At 38.1% G+C, this 26163-nt stretch overlaps 1 protein-coding gene across 4 annotated transcripts in view; it reads left to right on the forward strand.

The window, feature by feature from the left end:
• The window catches only part of TMEM45A (transmembrane protein 45A), a 74008-nt gene that overhangs the window by 41400 nt on the left and 6445 nt on the right, over positions 1-26163 (forward strand). Inside the window, exons 1-4 of one of the 4 annotated variants that reach the window (XM_049628078.1) lie at positions 9478-9688; positions 15559-15750; positions 17293-17505; positions 18908-19092. In XM_049628078.1, the coding sequence (XP_049484035.1) occupies positions 15561-15750; positions 17293-17505; positions 18908-19092 (588 nt within the window). In that variant the 5' untranslated portion in view covers positions 9478-9688; positions 15559-15560. The other 3 variants (XR_007457237.1, XM_049628080.1, XM_049628079.1) reach the window with 3 other exon arrangements.

Genomic DNA, 26163 nt, shown 5'->3' on the forward strand with positions numbered 1-26163 from the left:
ATTCAAGTAGTCTGATTCCAGAATCTGAGTTATTAATCCCCTGGGGGCAGATTTTAAAATGCTGATGCCCGGGTTTACCCACACTAATTGAAGCAGTTCTAGGAGTTGAGATCAAGGCATTGGTTGCTTTTTTTGTTAGGTCTTCAAGGGATTCTATATACAGCCAGGATCAGAAGTAGACATCACTATGCTTTTGAGCCTCCCTCAGTGACATGGATCCTGCAAGTCTGTCGAAGCCTCCTTCTATTACTGTTCTCTTCTTCCCCTCTGTCAGTGATTTTTAAAAATGTTTTTGTGATTGTCAGAAGCCCTTATTGTGACTGGTAATCCTAAGGGGGTGTGGTCAGTTTTGGCCTTAAAGATGTTCATGCCCTAATCTCTAGAAACCCAGAAGATGTTACCTTACATGTATAGGGGTGGCAAAAGTTGACTTCTACCCATGTTGGTTTTTCAGCTGGGACTCTAACAAAAAGACAGATAACAAGAAGAAAACAGTTTTTTAACCTGTGCAGTGCATATCACTCAGGAGAAACCTTAACGAAAAGTAACTCAAAGCAGCATCTTAGAATTCTGGCTTATGTACATCTTTAACAAAGAACAAGAAATTTGTAGAGAAAGGACAGGACAAAGTAAATCAGTTTTAAGCTTCCAAGGACAGAAAACCATGGGAAGATAAATATACGGGAGGGAACTAATGGAATAAGTTTTGTTTGTGGATTTCTCTGGTGCCATCTCTGGGCTGATAAGCATCTGTCTCCAGTGAAAGGGGAATTTATAACCTGTGTTTAGTCAGTAAAAGGGAGGATATAGAGAGTTTTCCCTGCATTCTTAATTGCCTTCAGCTCGAAATAATTTTTATGTCAAAGAGACATATTTTGGGGTGACACATTCTGGTTTCCTTCACATGGTAAAAGGTGTTTGGAAGATCTGATTAAATTAAGGATTTGGGGATGAGGAGATGACTATGGATTATTCAGGTTAAGCCCAATGTAATCACAAGGGTCCTTATAACAGTAAGGCAGGACAATCAGAATCAGGACAAGTGGCAACAGGAGAATGGGGTCAGCGTCAGTGAGAGAGAATGAGGTCTGAGTGAGACTCATTTCAGACTTTTGACCTCCAGAATCGTAAGATGTTGCAGTAATTTGTTAAAGCAACAACAGGAAACTAAAACAAGGTTATTATGGTGTTGCAGAAAGAAAACCACCAATCTGTACCCCAGAGATTTGGGTTGCTTTTCTGCCTTGTACCACTTATTGGCTACAAACATTCAGGCAAGCTGCCAAATGTCTAAATGCCTCTTTTGCAAAATGGAACCAGTAAAAATGTATATATTTGAGGGCAGGACTGGGCCAATGGTGTCATAAACTTTACATGTGTTCCCTACTGTAGCCTTCATCTTTGAGCTTAGCTCAGCCCAGCCTAGCTCAGAACTTCAGAAGTGGAACCACTGTCCCCACCGCCCCAAACTGAGCCTGAGCGCTCTTATTGCTTTACGTTATTTTCTCAAGAGCTGAAATTACCCTGTTCCTTTCTTTACTTGTTAGAGGCACTTGCCAAAATCAGGAGTCATTATTTCCTATGTTGTACCTATCTTTTTTGGGGGCCCTATTTTTAAAAAAATAGTAATTAAAATAAACAATGAGACATACATTTCCTGACACCAACAGACAAAGACACAGAAGAGTTATTCTGCCATTTCCTCCCCTACATCAACAAAATTGCACAATGTTTAGGTGTCACTATACTGGTTTCAGCCTCTGCTTGTTTTATTCACTTATTTTTCCAATAGCTGGTTTTGAACATGACTTGTCCTCCCTCACCACCACTTCCATTATTTGAGGGTGGCATTATGCCCACATTATCCATCTTTTTCAAGATGGGAAGGTGTGCTATATGGATCATAATTTGATTGCACCTGGTCCAAATATATAGTTGGCAGTGATGATATCCAATGCTAAGTCCTTGACCTCGTGTATGTCATATTTAATGTCAGGCCCTTCTTTTTCCTTAGTAGTAATATAGAAAACTTGGAAGATTTTTGCCTAAAAGGTCATGAGAATCTTGCAAACTGTATTTTTCCAAATGATGGTTGTTTTGTTTTATTAGTTGCAATAATGTGTACTTTATCTTTCTGAAAAAGGCACCCATAATCTTGGTTGGACTTATTTTGAGACAATATGTAACAGTTAAACTTGTTACATTTCTCTTTTTTTTGCAATAGAAAAGAAAAAAAATCATTTTCATGTTAAGGGGATTTGACCTAGGGTCTTCTAAACCAGTACTGCTTAATTGGGGAAGGGAATATAATTTTGCCCCTCAGGGGACTTTTATCAATGTCTGTAGATATTTTTGATGTCACAACGAGGGGAAGAATTCTGCCAGAATCTAGTAGGCAGAGGCCAGACATGTTGCCATCCTACACAGCACAAGATGGCCCCACATAACAAAGAATTATCTGGCCTAGAATGTTAATAGTGCCACTGTTGAGAAATACTGCCTTAGACCAGTGTTTATCAAACTTTAATATGCATGTGAATCACCTGGGAATCTGACTAACATGAGGCCCTCAATGGATAGAGATGGACCTGGAACACTTTGGTTGTTTCATAAATATTAGTTGAAAGCACGGATCGATAGATGGAGAAATGAGGGAATGAATGGACAAGCAGGCAGCCGAGAGCACTAGTTATTATTTCCATACATATCTCTGAGCAACCTTAGAGGCACTCATTCCAAAGAAAAATGAATTCTTTTCTACAAGGCCAGCAATTGCCAAAAGCCTTTCCCAGGGTGCCACAGACTTCCTCAGATTAAAAACAGCTTCTTTTCTCTGATGTTTCACACTGTCCCTTCTGGCACAGGGTAAAGGTTCAGTCGTTAGTTATTTGGGGTGGTTACTAAGGCTGGAGGTGTATTGGATACAGTGGGAAAAAGCCAGAGGCCCAAGCCCTTGCCCTGCACCTGAACCTGCCCCAGGGGAAAAAGATCCAGATGGAATCATATTCATGTGTGTGTAGGCAGCAGGGAGAAAGGAAGAAATGAATAACCAGAATAAGTTTTTAGAGGAAAATCTGGTTAGAATGAATTTTGTAGAATAGCCTGGTGGGGAAAGGACATCTACCAGTGGGCAACTTGTGGCAGAGACATGGAGAATGGCATGAGTGTGTACTGTGTAAGCCTGTGAACTTCAGGAACTCAGAGATCTGTTAACGCTAGTTGGCAAATCATTTCCTTTTTACATATTCGTGGCTTTCTGGGCTCCTATTGATTACCTTCTGTCTGCCACTCCTCCACACACACAAATACAAACAAAGCCAAAATTTGGAACCTGATCCAGAAGTGCCTCTCCTTCCCAAGATGGTTTCCATGCTGTTGACGGCTATTTGCTTAGAATCCGGACACATCACTGCTGGCCTCCTGAGAATTGGTTGTGGTAGGCAGACGGGAGAAAAGGAAGGGAAGAGCAGGATGTAGGAAGGTGGGTAAAGAAGAGGTGAGGCAGCCAAAGCCATGAGAATGTGGCCACAGGGTGTTCTCTGCAGATAGGCCAAGGATTCATCCAGATGACCTTGTCAATAGAGCTCTTAACAATAGCAATTCTTCTGGTAGAAGGTTTGATGCAAAGGAACATGTCAACATTGTTGATTCAGGTGTGGTCATTGCAGTTTGGTTATATACGCTTAATAGTGAGTCTAGGCCACCAGGTGCCTGTGCCTCTGCTCTGAACCACAGTGACAGAGCTTTCTTTTGTGGGTAGGGAGTGGATAGCAGAATACTGGGGTGGAAGTCATGTCTTTGTTGAAGCAGTTCATCAAGATGGATGCATGTTCGCCATCCTCCTTGGGATTCCAAGAGATTCAAGTTTGCTATGATGCAGGTTTAGTAGGGAGTGCTATTTCTATTTCACCAGAAATGGTGGTGAGACTTTGAGTAGGATGATGAGTTTTGGTTTCTTGTATTTTGGGTTTTTTTGAGAGAGTGCGTGAGCAGGGGGTGGGGAGGGGCATAAAGAGAGGGAGAGAGAATAACAAGCAGGCTCTGCACTGTCAGCTCAAGGCCCAACACTGGCCTCGATCTCATAAACTGTGAGATCATGACCTGAGTCAAGATCAAAAGTTGGACACTTAACCAACTGAGCATGATGGGTTTTTAAATGCAACATCAAGTACACAATTTATGGAAGAAAATATGTATGTTAGATCACATGAAAATTAAAAATTCCGTTTCTGTGAAAGGCGCTTTTAAGAAAAGGAAAAGACAAGTCATAGACTGAGAGAAAATATTTGCAAACCATACATCTGATGAAGAACTAATATATGAAATACACAAAGAACCCCTAAAGGTCAATAATGAGAAAACAATTAAAAAGTGAATGGAAGATCTGAACAGACACCTCAGAAAAGGAAATATCCAGATGGAAAATTATCATATGAAAAGCTCCTCAATATCATATATCATTAGGGAACTGCAAATTAAAACAACAATGAGATAGCACTACGTACCAATTAGAATGGCCAAAACCTAGAACACTGACAATAACAAATGCTAGAGACAATATGGAAAAATAAGAACACTCTCGTTTGCTGCTGGTAGAAATACAAAATGGTGTAGCCACTTTAGAAGACGACTTGCCAGTTTCTTACAAAGCTAAAAATAGTCTTACCGTATGATCCAGGATTGTGCTTCCAGGCATTTACTCAAATGAGTTGTGGCTACTCAACTTTCATCAGTTATATTTATTACAAATATCTTCTATCTCTTTTATGTGTCTTTTAACTTTATTTATGGTACCATTGTGATAGAGGCATTATAGAGCCAGGGCTAAGTATCAATGCCAGCTCCATATGTATCCCTTCCATGACCTTGGACATTTTAGTTCATTTCTAACTTTGCCTCAATTTCTTCATCTGTAAAATTTAGGGGTGAATTTTGCTGCATGTAAGTTATACTTCAGTGAAACTAATTGAAAGGAGAAACAGAGACTCCTTCTGCCCTTTCTTCTCTCCTGCAGCCTAGAACATGATTGTGATGGCTGGAGCTTTGGTAACTATCTTAGATTATGAGGATAAGGCCCATATTGAAGAGAAGGAGTAGGGAAACTGAAAGAGACTTTTATACATGATAGGATTTCATTTCCATATCACATAAAACAGTTATGAAAATAGAGTATTCAGGGATGGGATGGTGGATCTACAAAGTTGCCAGCAAAAAATATTTAAATCTATTTTATGTAACAAAAAAAATCTTAAAACTTGTAGATGTCAAAATAATAGCTAACATTTATTGATTGCTTTCTGTTTACCAACTACCCTTCAAGTAAGTACTTTGCATTTTAACTTATTTAATCTTCACAAGAAACCTCTGAAATACTTTTATCACTTTGATTTTATAGATGGAGAAAGTTATTCAGAGATGTATCAGTTTGTTTGTGCATTCACTAGTTGGGCATTTAGGCTGTTTCTGGGTTTTGGTTATTATGAATAAAGCTACTGTGAGCATTCATGTACAAATCTTTGTGTGGACATAATTTTAATTTCTCTGGGATAAATACCTAGGAGTGGAATTGCTGGGTCAAATGATAAGTGCACGTTTAACTTTATAAAAAGTGACAAACTGCTTTTGAATGAGGCTATACAATTTTGCGTTCCCGCTGGCAGTGTATGAGAGATCCAGCTGGTCCACATCCTTCCTTGCCAGTGTCATTGTTATTGTCAGTCTTCTTAAATGTAGCCATTCTGGTGAATGAGGATTGGTATTTGTTATTTTAATTAGCATTTCCCAAATGATTAATGATGTTGGGCATCGTTTCCTGTGCTTCTTTGGCATTCATATATGCTTTTTGAAGAGGTCAAATGTATCAGCCCTCTCCTTCATTACTTTACTTTATGTATTTTGTTAAAAAAAATCCTTTCTTATCCCAAGGCCATAAGGATATTTTCAAATGTTTTCTACTAAAATTTTAACATTTTATTTTCACAATTAGGTCTTTAAACCACCTGGAATTTATTTTTGAATCTGGTGCAAGGTAGGGATCTAGTTTGATTTTTATTGATAACTAGAAGACTCAATTGTCAAAACACTATTAATTTTTTATTGTTGGTAATTTGTGTTGTTATTTTTGCCACTTACTAGCTTCCCATATGTGTAGGGGTTCCAGTTGTATTTTCTATTGTCTTCTACTCCCACGGTAAGAGTGACTTCACTATCCCCTGTAACTTTCTGCCATTTCTTATGTCTAGAGTGCTCTTTCCTTTCAGCCCCACTTTCAAAATCCTACTCATTCTTCAAAGTTCAGCTCAAATGGTTCTTATAGTCTTACAGGATCTTGGCATAGGCCTGTCTCACTCCTGTAAATCAAATGAAAGGACTCATCATACCCCTGGTGTTTTATTCCTAAATCTTGGCTCACCTCTTTGGTATCACAGTCATGTGTGTTTTTTCTGCTTTGTTCTGCCAAACTGTAAACACGTATATGTTGCTGATGTAGACAGAATAATGTCCCCACCACATTCTGATTCATGGAACATGTGAATATATTACATGGCAAAAAGGATTTTGCAGAGGGGATAAAGTTAGTGACCTAGAGATGAGGAGATTATTCTGGCAGGCCCAGTCTAATCACCTGGGTTTTTAAAATTGGAGAACATTTGCCAGCTGAGTTGTAGCAGCCATGAAAAATAGATATACTTGCTCACCATAGAGTCTCCTATAACCTGAAAAAGATTGTTAGATGTATGTGAAGTACTCAATCATTGTTCACTGACTTGAATTGTGAATAGAATGATTTCTTTAGGTTCTTACCACATCACTGATACTTATCTCTAGCATCTAGACCTTTGTCAAATGAAGTCATTGCAGACTACTCAGACCAGCTTTCCTTTTGGTTGGCATCCCTGTGCACTCTGACTCTGACTCCAAGAGTGCTGAATATTCAGGCTATGTGCAAAGTTTCACGTCCTTTACATGTGCTGACAACTCAATGGTAGAAAGTCCCAGAAGGAGAAGCCCTTTCCTTATGGTGTTTAACCTAGTCACAGGTACTCAGTGAGTACTGATCGGGTCATTTTGAAGTCATTTCTAGTCTTTGCCTTTATGTAGGGGAACAGTATGAGATTTGGAATGAGATATATAAGGACCTTGGAATCCTGGCTCTGGCCTTCACTCCTTTATGACTTATAGTAGGTCAGTAAATCTCTTGGAATCTCAGTTTTCTCACACCTATGGTGGAAATAATAATACTTTCTTTGTTGTCTCAAGGATAGAATAAACAGATGTGTGAGAAGATATTAGCACATAGTGGATGTTCTATGAATGCTAGCTTCCTTCCCATCTCAGGTGCACCACTACTAACAAAAATAGTCCAAGCTTTTATTTACTTGGAAGAGTTCATTACAGGCAGGTAATACAACATGACATTTGTTCTTACTTTCTGTTTGTTGGTTTTATTTATTTTTTTTTTTAATTTTTTTTTTCAACGTTTTTTATTTATTTTTGGGACAGAGAGAGACAGAGCATGAACGGGGGAGGGGCAGAGAGAGAGGGAGACACAGAATCGGAAACAGGCTCCAGGCTCCGAGCCATCAGCCCAGAGCCTGACGCGGGGCTCGAACTCACGGACCGCGAGATCGTGACCTGGCTGAAGTCGGACGCTTAACCGACTGCGCCACCCAGGCGCCCCTGTTGGTTTTATTTTTTAATGCATATGTATTTGGATTAGCTCACCCTAGGTCATTTTTTAAAATGTAGAGTTCTGGGGCGCCTGGGTGGCTCAGTCGGTTAAGTGGCCGACTTCAGCTCAGGTCATGATCTCGTGGTCCGTGAGTTCAAGTCCCGCATCAGGCTCTGTGCTGACAGCTCAGAGCCTGGAGCCTGTTTCAGATTCTGTGTCTCCCTCTCTCTGACCCTCCCCCGTTCATGCTCTGTCTCTCTCTGTCTCAAAAATAAATAAACGTTAAAAAAAAAATTTAAAAAAATAATAAAAAAATAAAAAAATAAAATGTAGAGTTCTGTTTGACATTCTGGATTTTTGGTTAAGAATAGCCCATTTGACATGGGTGGGTTTGATATTTCAAGATTGACAGGGGTATGGGTGTAAAAGGCTGGGGTATAAAAGAGATCAAAATAAAATAAAATATCTTAATAATATATGATGACATAAAATAAAATAGAATGACAGCACCCTAGAATGGTTATTGTCTTCTCCTGGAGCCAGATTATCATTCTGGCCTTGGGAGCAGCTGTTGAGCCACCCACCTCTGTTCAATATGAAGCCTGATGTGAGCAAACACATTAGGGCTTATGACACTGATGGCAAACAAATGGCCCCTGGGGTATGGTTATAGGGAAGTCACATTTAAAAATTTTTTAATATTTATTTTTGAGATAGAGAGAGAGAAAGACAGAGCATGAGTGAGGGAGGGGCAGAGAGAGAGGAGACAGAGAATCTGAAGCAGGCTCCAGGCTCTGAGCTGTTAGCACAGAGCCTGATGTGGGACTCAAACTCATGAACTGCGAGATTATGACCTGAGCTGAAGTCGGATGCTTAACCAACAGAGCCACCTAGGCACCCTTGGGAAGTCACATTTAAATAGTGTCTTGGTGTCATTCTGCTTGTCTTCATGTACTCTAAGCCTTTGGTTCTCAAAACTCAAGAATACAAAAAGTTAACTGATGAGTGCTTATTAAAAATGGTCCACTCATGGTCCGCCCCCTGATGGTAGATTCAGTAAATCTGAAGTGGGTCCAAAGAATCTGCATTTAATTAACTACACTAGCTGTTTTTGATACTGGTTGCCATCCAGGTCAGTTTTTCAAGATGGTGGGGTTTCAAGCAGCAGCTCATCATTCATTGGCTATTTATTGAGTGGTAATTAGGTACAAAGCATTATAGAGGATATGGTCCTTGCTCACCATGGGTTTATCATTGAGAGAGTAAATAAGACTTGTATACAGGCAGGATAGCAGGTGCTGGCTCTTTAAAGTCAAACTGCTGCTTGCTTCTTCTTTGTTTCCATTTCACTTTATATAAGCCTCACATTGGCTTAGAATAATTTATACACTTGTCTCTCTACCAGTTTGTGTATTCCTTGAGGACAAGTGCACTGATGACCTATAGCAATTTTGTTCCATCATCTTTTCTTACTGTTTGATTTTGACTCCAACCCTAGCTCATGTGACAATCTTTTGCTTGAGGCACTGCATGTTAAGAAATGGTTTGTCTTCATAGGACTTATTGGACATGCTCTGTTATATTACTGCTACCATACCATTCTCCTTGTCTTCTGTCCATCCCGATGACCTGGAAGAGATAGCAAAGATCACACATGCTCCATTGGCTTTGGTTCTCACAGCAGGGGACACACATCTGAGGCTAGTGGTCATGTGGGTGTGTGGCAAGGTGAGTCTTATTGGGAACTACTCTATGACACAATGTTTGGACAGGAAGTAGGATTTCAAAGGGGTGTGGCCCCAAGATTTACATTTATGAAGGCATTGTGACATATTTTGAAGGTTTATCTGCTGCCTTCATGCTGGAAAACATAAACACATTGGTTTAGTGTCTAAGAAGGAAGAGTAATTAGGTTTAGACCAGTCAGTATCTGCTTTTCCTTCTTGAGGCTGGAACCACTATAAATTCTTGGGGGAAGAGAATTGAGCTGGACTTTACATTGAAGAAAGTGTAAAGGTAAGGATAATTTAACTAAGAAAATTCTTTTGAAATAGTTGAAATTTCATATGGAATGATGGAGAGTTTTAAAGCTACAAATGCTTGTATACACTTTGCTTTAAGTGTTAAAGCAAATGGTAAAGCAAAGTTAAGAAATAGTTTAAATTGGCTTCGTGTATTGGGATTTACAAATGTACCTTTAAATGAATCACTATTTAAGATTTAGGAATACTTTATTTTGCTGGTGGCTCAGGATGAAATTTTAGTTTTCCCCATGGTATTCATTTTATATTGAAGTTGGTATTTGGTTGAGATTCCTCTAAGAAAACTGTAGAATCTCATTCTGTGAGCTATTTTGAGTTCTGTGTGCAGGCTTGGTCTGTTTGGTTTATGGGGCTGTAACACAGGAATTAACATTGACAACAGAGTTAGATCTTGGGATTTGTCCAATATTATCTCTAAGTGCTAGAAATTAAAAATATTTCCCTTTAGGGTGGTAAGTGAGTGTGTAAGTTTGGGGCACAGTGAGAAAAAAAGAGGCCAAAAAGCATGTCAGGTGTCATTGCTTGTTATTAGCCCAGAGAATGATGTTTGGTTGTCATTAGGGACAGAGGGTTGCTTTTTGTTCTTTGTTTTTTGTTTTTGTTTTTGTTTTTTTTTTTGGATGGAGGAGAAGTATGAATTTTTAGGATGAATTGCAGCTGGGAACCAGTGATTGAATATTGCAGCCCACCATTTTAGGCCTGGGTGAACCACTTTCCCCATGGGATTATAAGTGGCAAGATCAGGCAGGGGGGATATTGAGGAAAGACCTTTTTGTTTCCTATTCTGGTGATTTCCCTGAGGTTTCTGCTGGTTGTCTGGTAAGTATGATTTGCTTTGCCAGTGAGAAAAGCCCTGTGTTTTCTTTTGAAGGGGGACGTGTCTGATCTTTGGATTTAAATTGAATCAAACTCTGGACTACTTGGCTTTCACAAGCAGTAAATTGCAACTTCAGGTAATAGTAGAGCAGGAAATAAAAGATAGATTTATGGGTAATCTAGGAGATCACAGTGTTCTAGGAGATCACAGTGAAGTTACATTTGAGGATTTGAGCAGTTTTTTTTCTCTCCACAATGGAAGTGAAGTAAAATGAGTACCATTGTCATTGACAGGAGCAACTTGGTCTGTTAGGTCCCTTAGCCAGGCAAATATAGCAAGCCTACTTTGACTTCTTTTTGTTTGAGGTGTTTTTTTAATGTTTATTTATTTCGAGAGAAAGAGTGTGAGTGGGGGAGGGGGAGAGATAGAGAGAGAGAAAGAGAGAGAGAGAGAGAGAGAGAGAGAATCCTAAGCAGGCTCTGCATTGTCAGTCCAGATCGTGACATGGAGCTTGATGTGGATCTTGATCTCATGAACTGCGAGATCATGACCTGAACCGAAATCTAGAATCAGACACTTAACTGAATGAGCTACCCAGCCACCCCTTGTTTGAGTTTTTTTAAACAGAGAACCATTGAACCATCACATTGTTTCGAATTAAAAGGCTAAAGATACAGAAGTTCTATCACTGAGGAAGGAGCAATGCCTCATTTCTTTCCTAACCCTGACTACCTCATATCCCTCTTCAAAAACCTTCTACTCACCATTGCTTCCCTATCACATCCCAGTGCCTGTGCTGAGTGAGATATATTGGTTTACTCAGCTTTGGGGGCAACAGGAACCTATTATAATGATGGCTATGAAGGTAAATCAGGAAGATTATTTGCCCAGAGCCACACATTGAGGAAGGTCCCCAAATTTAAAATTTCATGTGGCAATATATTTTGCATGTGTGTTGAAGATATTTATTAGGTAGCTCTAAACATTGAAAAGCAACCATGGTTTCTGTAACCCTGTTTTGGCATTTTCTTTCTTTCTTTCTTTTCTTTCTTTCTTTCTTTAATTTTTTTTTCTTAGTGTTTATTTTCGAGACAGAGAGAGATAGAGCATGAGTGGCAGAGGGGCAGAGAGAGAGGGAGACACAGAATCTGAAGCAGGCTCCAGGCTGTGAGCTGTCAGCACAGAGCCTGACATGGGGCTTGAACTCACGAACTGTGAGATCATGACCTGAGCCGAAGATGGATGCTTAACCAACTGAGCCACCCAGGTGCCCCGTCATTTTCTTTCTTTTTAAATTTCTCAGGTTCAGGGCATCAAAAAATGGAAGGTAGCCCAAGCTCCTAACCTCTGAGAGGCCCCAGTTGCCTGCTAGACAGGCTGTCAATAGTGATGGACATAGAAGCTTATGAAGAGGACAGACTTTCCATAACTAATCACACAAAGAATTCATTTAAAATAAGAACTGGGTACCTTGAAAAGGTATAAGGGGACCCTCTCCTGTTTGGGCCATCAGGAGGTATTTCCCCAAGCAGATAAAATCGAAATAGCAAGAGGAGTCAGCCAAATTTGGGGCAGGGGTCAGTTGATGCAAGACAGTAGAAGCAATAGGCCTTAATAACCTATTAGTTTTCAGAGACATAGGTGGACTCTAGGATGGTTTTCATATTTTGATTTTGGGTAAGTGAGTGAATGGTGGTGGTATTAACAAAATAAGTGACTGAGGGAAAATTATTTTCTGGTAGTGGGTGGATATATAAGGTGATTCGTTCAATTTGTGGGTATGTTGAGTATGAGGGAACTTTGAGAAATCAGAGTAGAGATGTTTTATAAATATATGATCATATATTATAAAAAGGGCTTAGTTAGAACTTCATAGGGTATAAGATACTATCCAAATTTAGTGGGTGAGTAGAAAGAATATATTTTGGTACCTGCTTTCAAGAAGCTTATTCTTTAAATGCACTGAAGCAATTAAATAACCACAAAAGATTCCAGGAACCCTCTAAGACAGCAGCAGGAGAAATGTTATAAGCAGTACACAAATGATTGCCAAGAGAATTATATAGATGCTTTTTGCTTTGCAGCAGTTAGTTTCCAAGTAGAATTTCTCATTTGATTTTACTTTTGTTCTACTTTGGTAGTTTGAGCTAGGTTGAGGATTACATGATCTTGTTTAATACCCCTGTGGATTATTTGTTTTGGAGTAACTCATTTTAATTTTAGGAGGTAGGTACTGTTATATTTGTCCCATTTTACAGGAGAGGAAACAGAGGTACTGAGAACTTAAATAACTTGCCCAAGTTATGTAGCTAGTAAACAGTAAAGTTGGGATTCAGATATAGTCAGTCTGAATCCAAAGCCCCTTCTCTAGTTTTAAAAATGCTATTCTTTTCACTAAATATATCCCGTATCACTTAAGTTATTTAAAAACTTTTAGTGGCTGCAAAAATTGTTTAATCATTCTCCTGATTTTAGACATATGTATGTTTTAAATGGTGCCTGTATCTTTATGATAACTTCTTGAAATGGGTTTCCTGTACCAAGGAATATAAAACCTCTAAGGCGTCTTAAAACATAACAAATTCTTCTCCAGAGAAGTACAAGTAATTTACAGTCTGAATGTATTTTTCAAGCCCACATGGAAGTATTTTTTTTCAACCCTACATGACTGTATAAGCCAAGACAAACAGGAGAATTCAGTAATGCTGCTAAAGATGGTGTTTAGGATAATGAATCACAGAATGTCCAAGCAGAAAAGGAACTCCAGGTGTCATCTAGGCCATCTCCTTCTTTTATTAAGAACCAAGGCTCAGAGAGGTTAAGAGACACTCACCAAACCACACCACTAATTAGAGTCAGAGTTAGGACAAGAATGGGCCATTAGCACTATGTGATATACAGTTGACCTTGAACAATGTGGGGGTTTGGGGTGCCAACGCCCTGTACAGTTGAAAATCCCTTGACTCCCCCAAAACTGAACTACTAATAGCCTACTGTTGACCAGAAACCTTACTGATAACATAAAACAGTCAACTAACACATATTTTATGCCATATATATATATGTATATATATATATATATATATATATATATACACACACATATACTATATGTATGTGTATATATATGCATATATATGTATATATATAAATACTATATATTATATTATTACAAAAGTCTAGAGGAAAGAAAGTGTTATTAGGAAAATCATGGGGGAGAGAAAATGCACTTATAGTACTGTACTGTAAAAATCTGCACATAAATGGACCCAAGCTGTTCAACCCTGCGTGGTTCAAGAGTCAACTATATTGACTTAGAGTCTCTTAGATGGTTTGGCTGATTCAGGGGTGTGCAAAGTACCCATCTGGGGTCTTGACTGGAAATTTAAGAGACTCTTATTGTTTGAGTCAACTTCACAATTCCCCCTTGAAACTTCACAGTTGTGTCAGAAGGATGTGGAAGTAACCCAAAGTGTCTTCCCTGAACTGAGATGCCCCGTACCCACCCGAGGAGATAAAGCACTCTGTTGGGCCAAGGGAAACATGAAATCTCCTTTTTTCAGTTCTCCTGAATCTGGCCTGCTGTCAGATTCATAAAGATGATTCTGAATTCTCTCTGTGTTATTCTGTTGTTGGTACAATGCGTTTGAAAAAAGGGCTACTTACATAATTCAAGACTGATTTTCTATAGCATTGACCAAAAACAGAGGATATTTCTTTTTATTATTTCCTGCATTATGTAACAATCATATAAAAAGAATTTACAATTTTATTTGGCTTAATATCCATCTGGATAGGCTGGGTTAAGCTATTAAATCTCAAAAGTTCAATAACTTAGCACAATTGGGGGTTGTATCTGGCAAAATCTGAAGCAGGCTTGTTGGCCATCCACTATGTTGCAGATAGGCCATACCAGGGTTGCCAAGGCAGGGGAAAAGAGACTTAAAGGCTGTTAACTCACTCAACCTGGAAATGACAAATGCCATAGTCCATTGACCAGAACTATAAGCATGGTTCTTTTTGTTTTTAATTAATTAATTTTATTTTTTTGGTAGATGCTGATTTTTATTTATTTTTTAAATTTTTATTTATTTATTTTTGAATATAATTTATTGTCAAATCAACTTACATACATCACCCAGTGTTCATCCCAACAAGTGCCCTCCTCAATGCCCATCCCAAGGGATAGAAGCATGGTTTTGATTCAACTGGAGGAGAGGCTGGGAAAAGTATGTGGAGGAGCACATGGATATTTGATGAGCACTAATGGTCTCTTTCAAATACTTGGTGCTTGGTACTTGAAATTATACACTTAAAAAAAAATTATAGGCAATTTTATAAAATTTGAAGTTTTAAACATATAGGTAAAACATTCATATTACTTTCCTCTAAATATGCTTAAAGTGTAACTCTGTAGTGTAGCACGTTTGTTTGTTTGTTTTAAGTTTATTTATTTATTTTGGGCGGAGGGAGAGAAAGAGTCCCAAGCAGGCTCCGTGCTGTAAGCACAGAGCCCAATGTGGGGCTCAAACTCAGGAACTGTGAGATCATGACCCAAGCCGAAATCAAGAGTTGAATGCTTTAACTGACTGAGCCGCCCGGGCGCCCCACATGCTATCATTTTAAGAAATCCTTTTGAGTTTCCTATTAAAAACAGCAAAGCCCTTCCTTAATAGTTGTGGGATTTGGGCAAGTCACTTAACTCTGTAAATCTGTATCCCAGTTGAAAATGGGATAATAATCATCATTCGTGGTATGTTGTAAAAATTAGGGTAGAGATTGCATGCTAAACACTTGACACAGTGCCTAGCACAAAAGGTAAGTGCTCAGGGAGTATGAATTTTTCTTTTTGTTCGCATTGTTGATATTGCAGTGAACCTACTACTGTTGACAGTAATGTTGAATTCTCTGACTCAGTGGTGTATCTATAATAATCTGAAAATCATGTATTTTATGAGAACAAGTGATGTTTTGGTCAAATTTTGGAAACAAATGTCTTCATCTTCTATATGTTCTCATCTTGGTAGACATGGGGAGTTTCAGAGGTCATGCCCTCCCTGGAACCTTCTTCATTACCATGGGTATTTGGTGGACCATAAAGTGCACTCTGAAGTATGCCTGCAAAAAGCACAAACGGACTTCCTACCTTGGTTCCAAAGCATTATTCCATCGAATAGATATTGTGGAGGGAATTACAATAATTTGCATGGCTTTAACTGGTGAGTGGACCATTTCTGTGTTCTGTTTTTTTCCTTTTGGGTATTTCTACACACAAAGAGATAATTATCAAATCAAGAAATTGCTAAAATGAATTTTTTATTCAAAAATATCCCTGAATGCATATTCTGATTATAATTTGTATCTGATAAAATTTGTTAGAAGGGGGCACTTCATGTTTATACAAAGGCCTATTCCTTAATGAGTTGGTCATAGTAATTAACTTGCCTGCCCACTCAAGGTGAGTTTCCCTTATAGAATTAGTTGGAACCTCTGAAATTATTTTATTTTATTTTATTTTATTTTATTTTATTTTATTTTATGAGAGAGAAAGAGAGAACAAGCAGGGTAAAGGGGCAGAGGGGGAGAGAGAGAGAGAGAGAGAGAGAGAGAGAGGGAGGGAGAGAATCTTAAGCAGGCTCCACACTCAACACAGAGCCTGATACAGGGCTCGATCCCACAACTCTGGGGTCATGACCTGAGCTGGAATCAAACCAGGTGCCCATGAAATGATTTTATATAATTTATTCTGATGCCTTAAAGAGTAAAATTTATCAGAAAATCAGAAACCATTTTTCAAAATGGCACCAAAATAATCAAGTGACTATGGGAAAGCTTCAATCATAAGTTGTTGCTGTTGGACTGTACAGAGATCAGGCTGAAGAAAACCTTGCTTTATGCACTTTCATCCTTTTTTGTGTGGTTTCTAAATTGAAAAGGGAAATTAGGCCAGATAAATTCTAAAGCCTTTGCGTTGACTATAAGATTTTGTGAAAATTTTCTGTGTTTTTAGAATTCCACTGCAGCTTCTCCTTTGTGAAAGGCATAATGTTCTCATTTTCCTTTGTATTTCTTCATGCTTTATTCATGGCACTAGGTCTTTGCTATGGCCATCAAATTATAGAACAACCATTTCCAACGGGAAGAATTGCCATGCCAAATTCCATAGGTTAATACACAACATAACATCTTTAAGAAAGTTTAACTGTTTGTGTTACAGACTAGACCATGTGCTATAATCTGTCTGTGTTTTCTCAGTTATCCTTAATTGGGGAAAAGCTGACCTCTAGCATTTTTATTCTGAATCAAGCACAACTCCCCCCTTCATGGCAAGTCCCCAAGATGTAAGATGTATCAGAAGGAAGTAATAGGCCTTTGTAGGACTGAGCTCACAAATCCAAACCCCACATCATTCAGGATTTATCTAGTCATTAGGTGACAATAGGAACTAAGACCATCAGTGGAACTGATCACAGAACTAAGTGGGAACTGAAATGATAGGCTTTGAAGATGTGAGATAAACAGCTGTTTGTCTAAATTGGTTATCTTTGACTACAAATTGATCATCCAAACCAGTATTTGAACCTCTAAAACCAGCCGTAGGCACCAGTGCTTAGCTGTTGGGAAAAAGCCAAGAAAGAAGAATCAGCATCATAAAAGGACACTCAACTTAACTAAGCTATGGGCTTAACCTCTCCTATCTTCCTGCTTTCTCTGTGAAGTTATGGAGAAGGTTGCTAAAACTGTGATATGTTCCTTTGCAGGCATGCTTGGAGAGCAGTTTGTGACTGAAGGGCCCCACTTGGCTTTATATAACTATAAAGAGGGCCAGTGGGTCCAACTCCTGAGCTGGCATCATTCCACCATGTATTTCTTCTTCGGGCTGGTGGGCGTGGCAAACATCTTAAGGTTTATCATCAATTCGTTTCCCATTTCCTTAATCAAATTGCTGTTGTCGAATGCCTTATTTGTTGAGGGTAAGTATAAGTGAGTACTTTACTGTACCTTTCATTATCATTGGACACTTGTCTAGCCCTGTACAATAATATTCCTTTAGTGTCCTGGTGCCAGCTTGATCAACCAGGCCATCTGGGCCATGGTGAAATAGTCAGATGTCCTATGCAGGATGCCAAGGATTTTTCCTTCCTTACTGACTCATGTAGCACAATAGGACAAGCATGACCATTCAGTGTACTTTATTCACATTTTACATCATTCTTAAAGAACACCTACCATGGTTATTTATCTCTAGATTATCCTGGAGACTATCATTTTTTCCATTTTTAACAAATGAAACTGAACTTAAGTAAAGCATGAATATCCTGAAGTGAGGGGACCACTCACAGCAACTTGCTAACCTACTAATTAGTGTTTTTCATATTGATATAGTAAAACTCCACCATTACATAATAAGTAGGGTCAAAAAATCAGTCACATGAAAATAAGGGGTCCTATTTTTGAGAAGTTAATGAAAAACATTTTTTGTTCAGTTGATGTCCCTGTTACTGTGTAGGGCAACAGCGAAAACAAGTGTTCAGTGATTTGTTTTCATTTGGTATATTTATAAGAAATAGATTGATTATAGGACTAAAAAAAATCCCCACATTATCGGGAGGCAATCATTTCCTAACTGTCCACCTTCCTTCCCACATCTGAAGATGAGGACTTTTGCTAACTCCTCTTTGAGAACAAAGACTAATTAAAAGATGGGCATCAACAACCAACATCATGATTCTCATTATCTCAGGGTGTTACCATATTTTGATTGAACATCTCTTCCTCCTCATGAAGATAAAGCTGAAATCTGTTCATGGGATTAAAACATATAGGTAGTTACTGCTTCTTGGGAGTTTCCAGAGCATGTTGTCATACCCATCAAAATCCACTGTTCTGATTTGTGTATTTATTTGTTTACTCCAATGGACTGAATTCCTTAAGGCAAGGATTTGTCTCATTCATCTGCGAATTCACCCTGACTCTTGCTCCTCTGCCCCCATCACACTTATTTTTCATCCACCTGCATAGAAGATGCTTTGAAATATAGTTAGTTGAAAATGTCATGATATATTAGACGAGGAAATAAAGGTTAGTAAAGGGAAAAGGAGTGTTAGATTTCCATTCTTAAGAGTTAATTATAACTCCAAAAATGTTAGAGGGTTCCATGATTGTGGGAAACAGAGAGCACTTGTTATTTTGGACAGATTTGTGTGTGTGTGTGTGTGTGTGTGTGTGTGTGTGCGCATGTACATGTGAGTGTGTAAAATTCTGTGTGTGGGGTCACTGAGAGAGAGAGAGACAGAGAGAGAGAGAGAGAAAGAGAAATGGTGGTGTCCCTTGGTTTCATTGAAAAAGGCAAACTGTTTTTTCCCTCTCTATCAGCTTTTATCTTGTACAACCACACTCATGGCCGGGAAATGCTGGACATCTTTGTGCACCAGCTGCTGGTCTTGGCTGTCTTTGTGGCAGCCCTGATAGGCTTCTTGGAGTTCTTTGTAAGGAACAATGTCATTGTGGAGCTTCTTCAGATGACCTTTATCCTGCTTCAGGGAAGCTGGTTCTGGCAGGTGAGTTGGGGCCTCCAGTTAATGTGCCTGGTGTTTCCATCTGTAATCTTTTGGTGGGATATTTTGCTCTATAACCTAGAGACTTCCTTCTGATGTGCTGACTGTAGAGAGAATGTGAGTCTTTGAGAGGTGATATTTCTTTGAGTAGCCCAGTGTTCTGGTGGGAGTGCTGATGGAGCAGAGGGGAAGGAAGTAGGATGTGTTCATCTTCATCACATACCTGAATATCTCTAAGGTAGGAATTCTGAGCCATTGCTTTTTGTTGGCAGCAGTTTCTAATCCTGAAGCTGCTTACAGTGTAATGGGTCATAAGCTTGAGAAATATATGAAAGGCAGGAAAGAGAGGAAACTATTACTTACTGAGAAACAACCATGAACCAGCCACTCTAGAGGACTTTTTACATACATATTATTTCATTTTGTCCTCAAAATGACCTGGAAGTTAGGTATTATCATCCTCAATTTACTGATATGACTCAGTGAGACCAAGTTACTATCCCAGGCTTACACAATAATGGAACAAAGATCTAAATGTGGGTCCTAGACTCTTTCCATTTTACTTTGTTGACTACCTAACCTTGGTGTGTTGTCAAAAACATGTATTCCAATCAGTGAGTGTATATTTTACAGAGACTGATACATCGTACTCTAATATGCATATGTAGATGTAAAGAAAGTCTGGGATGAAAGGTGAATGTGGTTTAATTGGGGATGACTTCTTAGAGGAGATGTTTAGTTGCCAGAGAGCAGGAACTTGGGATGAGGCTGTTGCAGGGGTTTGCATTTCATATGAGGAGTGATAAGAAAGTGGTGACAAGGAGACATCATGGTCAAAACGGGATAGGAAAGCTGTGATATTTAAGCATAGGTGAGCGTGGAACGGTTGTGGGGAACAGAGGCTGGTAAAGAAGGGCTATATGCAAAGGGTATTTTGAAGGAAAAATGACATAGAGGAACAAATATCCTGTAATGTGATGAAACTGATGAATTTAACCAGTTCATAAATACAAGTCATTTTGTTAAATTATCATTTGCTGAAAAGCTGAATAAAATGGTATGTAAAACACTATTATGAATTCTATATCTTCTGATTGGAATGTTTTACCATGTGCATGCATTGCCTATGCAAAAATAAAGATAAATTTTAAAATTTTCAAAAAAGCTAATTTGTGGTCAGGATGACACAGTGAGTTTATATGTCAGTGTATCTCCTCTACTCCAGACACATAATAATGAAAGATGAAAATTTAAAAATACTATAAAAAAAGAAACTAAAAGAAGAAAAAATAAATAAAAAATGAGAAAATAACCTAGCTGCAATTGAACAACACAGACAGAAACAGGGCAAGCCACCTACCTTGTGGGCCAGACCAGAACAACACTGTATAGTGGGAGTAGAGCTGAGTGGCAGGACTGTGGGCACCAGTGGAATCAAGAGCAAATAAAAGGGTTCCTCTCAAGGTGAGAGGTGAGGCCAGGCTCTTGGAACTCTAATTGTACTGTGTATACTTTCTGTCTTCCTGTTTGCTTTTCATATTATTGATCTATTTCATAGCGGTCTGCTAAAGTTTCATATGATAGTTCTAGATTTGTCAATTTCTCCTTATTTTCAGTTTTTGCTTTAATGTTATAAGGCTGTATTCTGCTTATACTTTTCTAGTTTTTTTTTTATTGAATGCTCACTTTGTTTCTGTCTTTCTTGTTTTAAAATAAATATATCTCCAGCTATAGATTTCCTTCTACATACTACTGTAGCCATCTCCCATTGGATTTGATGTGTGGTAGTTTTCACTCTTGGGAAACTTTGAATATTGCATTTTCCATGTGCTTTCCTCTTTAATTTATGAGTTAACTAGGAGTGCGCCTTTAAGTTTCCAAAAATTTTATTTTTATTGTTCATTTTCAATTTAATTGCTTTGTAGTCATAGAATGTGTTGACTCTGAAATGCGTTGTATTGAAACTTCCTTTGGAACAATGTCAGTGGTAGTAAGTGTTCTATGTATTTGAAAGAAAGTATGTTCTATCTTCATTGAGTTCAGGATTCTCTATATATTTATTAAATCAAGTTTGATAAAGAGCTAACTAAGTAAAGAAAGTTGAAAGTAAGAACAAAAGAAGAAACGCAAGGAAAGTAAAAAATAAATAAAAGGAATAATAAAGATAAGAGCAGAATTAATGAAACTGATTAGTGTTCCATTAATCATTAATGACTCATTAACGATTTGAGGGAGGAAGCATCGGCTGTCACAACTGAGAATAGACTGACCTAATGTTGTCCCTTTTGGCAGAGAAATAATGTTTTCATATTTTTCCAAAAGCTTTTCTAAGAAAGAGCTGTGAGGTTAACATTTTGGGGTGTAAATCTGTGACTATTTAAAAACCTTTTCCATCTATCAGTATGTCTAGACTAGTTTCTTTTTTTGCCTGGTGGCCAGACTAAATAACGCTTAGAGGCTTAAAGAAAAATGAACATTTAATACCAGTGCAAACACACACACCGACAGGAAATGAAGGTTTAGCCATAGTATCTCTCTCTATCCTCAGATGACTCCAAAACAAAAATGTCTAGAGACTTAGGTGAATTTTTATGCTTTTATTTTGATGCTTTGTGTGGTGTTATGAAGGTTTATGGCCCAAATTGTCTTAAGCTAATCATATGACATTGTGATTTGCTTTTCACCATACTTTTTCTCTCTCTACTTCTCCATAGATGGGTAATAACTAGCACATAAATAATAAATAGACACATTGTCACATGTAGACTCTTTGACCTGTAAGAAGATGTGAAATAAATGAGGCAAATGTTCAGATTGGCTGCTTTTTTTTTTTTTTTATAACTCATACACGAATGATTGGGTGATAGGCAAACCTGGATGGAACGCCCTTCCCAACCTCTAAAAATGATTTCTTTCATGAATGTCATTCTAGTCAGATATGCTTTCTGAAAAACCTATCCATGTCATGCAATTTAAAAAAGAAAGATACCCTTCAAAGTCCATTCATTCCGTGAATCATTGTTTCTCTGAGACTCTTTGTGGGAGAGTATTTCTAAGGCTCACTTTTGCACTATGTCATTTCCAAGTTCCCTCACATCATTGTCAGAGCTGAGGCACAGAGACCATCAGGAATGAGGAAGACATTTCTGCTGTGTTTGCTTCCTATTACTTTGAACAGTTACTTCTATTTCATCACCCAGCTCCACTAATTGCCCCAACGACTCCTCCCAAGACTTCCCAGATTACTGAGCCCAAAGTAAAACTCAGCTTTGTTTTGCCTTTAAGAAAGACAAAAGTTCATTCAAAGATATCAAAAAGATCCAACTAAAGCAGTAGTGGTCTGAAGTCTGATATAGTGGATCAAACACTTGCTTAAGGCTAATAGTGTTGAAAGAAGTGATTAGAGAATAAGATATAAAACAATAGGAAATTCGAACTCCAACCTATAGGAAATGGGCCTCTGGCTTGTTGTATATTAGAGAAGATAATTATTTACATTTTAAATGTGATATTAATGAAGCTTAAACTACTCAAAAACAGATGGTCAGGAGTGGCATAGAAGATACAGCAAAAAAAAAAATTCTTTTTAAGACCTATTTTTTTGTTATTGTTGAAATTTTACATTAGGAAGCAAAATAGAATATTAAATGAAAGAGTAATGGCTGATTCTATATTTAAAGGAAAATTTAATGAGTTGTGGCATCTTTTGGCCTTTGTATTTCAGCTTTCCTAATTCACTTGCTTTTAGCCTGAAATGACTTGGGAATGTTTCTATGGCTTTCTCAATAATCACATCGGTTAACTGTACTCATAGGCTTCATGGCAGCTTTCAGTTTCAGGCTATAAGGGTCTCAATGAGATTGGCAGTGAGAGGCGCTCAAAGTCTCTCTTTAAGCATTTGACTGGTAGGATTGGTGATGACCAATGAAGGTGACTTAAAGAGATGTTTTATTTTGAGTGCTCCAAAAAGCAATTGTGAGTATGGCATGGAAGGAGAAGTCCATGAGACTCTAGGTCAGGCAGACCTGGACTTGAAGTCTGGTTCCACCATATTTATCTCATGAGTGTATACTGTATATTCTATGCCTTACCAGAAGGTAAAGTTGAGTTGGGATTTGAAAGATGGATGAAAAACCACTAATGTGTCCAGGCTTCAGGTTTAGGATAAGTAATTCTCCTTTGCTTATTTTGGTCTTAGCTCCTGTATTAGTTTCTTTCTTTTTTTTTTTTTTTTAAGTTTATTTTTATTTTGAGAGAGATAGAGAGCAAGCAGGGGAGGAGCAGAGAGAGAAGGAGACAGAATCTCAAGCAGGCTCTGTGCTGTCAGTGCAGACTCGACATGGGGCTTGAATTCACGAACTGTGAGATCATGACCTGAGCCGAGACCAAGAGTCGGACGCTCAACCAACTGAGCCACCCAGGCACTCCAGCTCCTGTATTAGTTTCTTAGGGCTGCAAAAACAAAGTCCCAAAGACTGGATGACTTAAAACAATGGAAAGTTATTCTTTCACTGTTCTGGAGGCCAGAAGTCCAAAAATCAAGGTGTCAGCATATTGGTTTCTTTTTGGGGACCCAAAGGGAGAATCTGTCCTATGCCACTATCCTAGAGAGTTGTCAGCAATCCCTGACATTCCTCAGCTTATGGCAGCATAACTGCAACCTCTGCCTCCATAGTCACACCTGTGTATCTCTGTACCTGTGTCTTCACATGGCTTTCCATTATAAGGACACCAGTCATTGGATTTAGGGCCAATTATAATCCAGTATGACCTCATCTTACCTTGATGACATCTGAAAAAACCCTATTTCCAAATAAGGTCACATTCACAGACACCCAGTATTGGGACATCAACATGTCCTTTTGGAGGACACAGTTTAACCCACAACAGCTGCTAACCCTTACCTCTGGGAGCTATAGCAAATCACTCCCCAAGCAGAGATAGATGGATCATGGCACTGGAAGGACATTGGTGGGACAAATAGGAATTGTGGAACTTGTCCATAGTTCATTACACTCAACTGTCCTCTAAAAGACCCTTCCTTGACACAGAATTTCTCTATCACCTTCCATTAGTGGCTGCAAAAGGAGGGCATGAAAAGCAGGGGAATAATGATATCTTCTTCTTGGGGTTATTATGAGGACTGAAGATAATCCTGAAGTTTATGTACATGAGTGAAGTTAAGGTGCCCCACACATAATGGTACATCTACCAAGTGGTACAAATGGTAACTCTCTTTCCAACTAAAGGGAATTCTTTAAAATGGGAAATGGGAACAAGTGATTAAGGCCCAAATCTTGGTTTTTCCTGATTTACTCAGGCTATTTGAAATTTCATACAGAAATGGAATTAAAATTTCACTCAATGTTATGGATTAAATGCTTTTTTTGTTCCTGTAAGATTTCATTTATTAGATGTGTAAATCTGGGCAAATTACAAAACCACCCAATTTTCTCATCTGGGTGATGAAGATAATAGTACATCAAAATGGGATAATAATACATCATTGCAGGGCCATTGTAAGGAAAACTCCCAAGCAGCATAACTGACATTTAGTTAGCCAATATACGGTGGATATTTGTCCAGTTATCCATGTAAGTATCTTGTTATTGTAATTTTTTAGCATCTGACAGATGTCCATCCCTCTATCCCCCCATCTGTCCATCATCTGTCCAAGTCTATCTATCTATCTATCTATCTATCTATCATCATCATCATCATCTACCTATCTTCTCTATCATATTATTTTTTATTGGGATAAACTTTACATAACATAGAATTAACCATTTTAAAGTGTGTAATTCAGTGCCATTTAAGTACATTCACAATATTGTGCAACTCTCACCTTTATGTAGTTCTAAAACATTTTCATCACTCCAGAAGGAAACCTTGGAATCATTCAGCAGCCATTCTCTTTCATTCTCCTCCTAGCCCCTAATAATCACTAATTTGCTTTTTCTTTCTATGGATTTACCTATTCTGGATATTTCATGTAAACAGAATCATACAATATGTGACTTTTTGTATCTGGCTTCTTTCCCTTAAAATAATGTTTTCAAGATTAATCTATGTTGTGTCATGTATTAGTGAATCATAACTTTTCATAGCTTAATAATATTCCATTGTATAGATATACCATATTTTGTTTAATTCATCATCAGTTGATGGGCATTTGGGTTGTTTTCAACTGTTGACTATTATGAACATTTGTTTACAAGTTTTTGTTTGAATACTTCTTTTCAGTTCTTTTGGGTATATACTTAGGAATGGCATGTGATAATTAATTCTATACTTAGCTTTTCAAGAAACTGTCAAATTGTTTTCCACAATGACTACACCATTTTATATTCCTATCAGAAATTTATAAGGAATCCAATTTCTCCATATTTTTACTAACACTTGTCATTATTAGTGTTATTACCATCCTAGTGGGTGTGAAGGGGTATCTCATTGTGGTTTTGATTTGCATTTCTCTAATAACAATGTTCATCATTTTTTTCATGAGTTTATTGACAATTTGTATACCTATTTTTGGAGAAATGTCTCTTAAACTCCTTTGCCCATTTAAAAAATATATTTTTTTGTGTTTTAGTTGTTGAGTTTTAGGTCTTTATACATTCTAGATATTGACTTCTTTTAGGTATATGATTCAGCAGTATTTTATCCTATGCTATGGGCTGTCTTCTCATTTTCTTTCTTTTTTTTTTTTTTTAAGTTAATTTATCCATTTTGAGAGAGAAACAGAGAGAATGAGCAGAGGAGGAACAGAAACCCACGAACCTTGAGATCATGACCTGAGCCAAATTCAAGAGTTGGACACTTAACTGACTGAACCACCCAGGGGCCCCTGTCTTTTCATTTTCTTGAAAGTGTCAATTGAAATACAAAAGTTTAATTTTGGTGAAGCTCAATTTATGTATTTTTTCTTTGGTTGATTGTACTTTTATTTTAAAAAATTTTTTAACGTTTATTTACTTTTGAAGGAGAGAGAGACAGAGTGTGAGTGGGGGAGGGGCAGAGAGACAGGAAGACACAGAATCTGAAGCAGGCTCCAGGCTCTGAGCTGTCAGCACA

Source organism: Panthera uncia, chromosome C2 (genome assembly GCF_023721935.1).
Source record: "Panthera uncia isolate 11264 chromosome C2, Puncia_PCG_1.0, whole genome shotgun sequence".
NCBI lineage: Eukaryota > Metazoa > Chordata > Mammalia > Carnivora > Felidae > Panthera > Panthera uncia.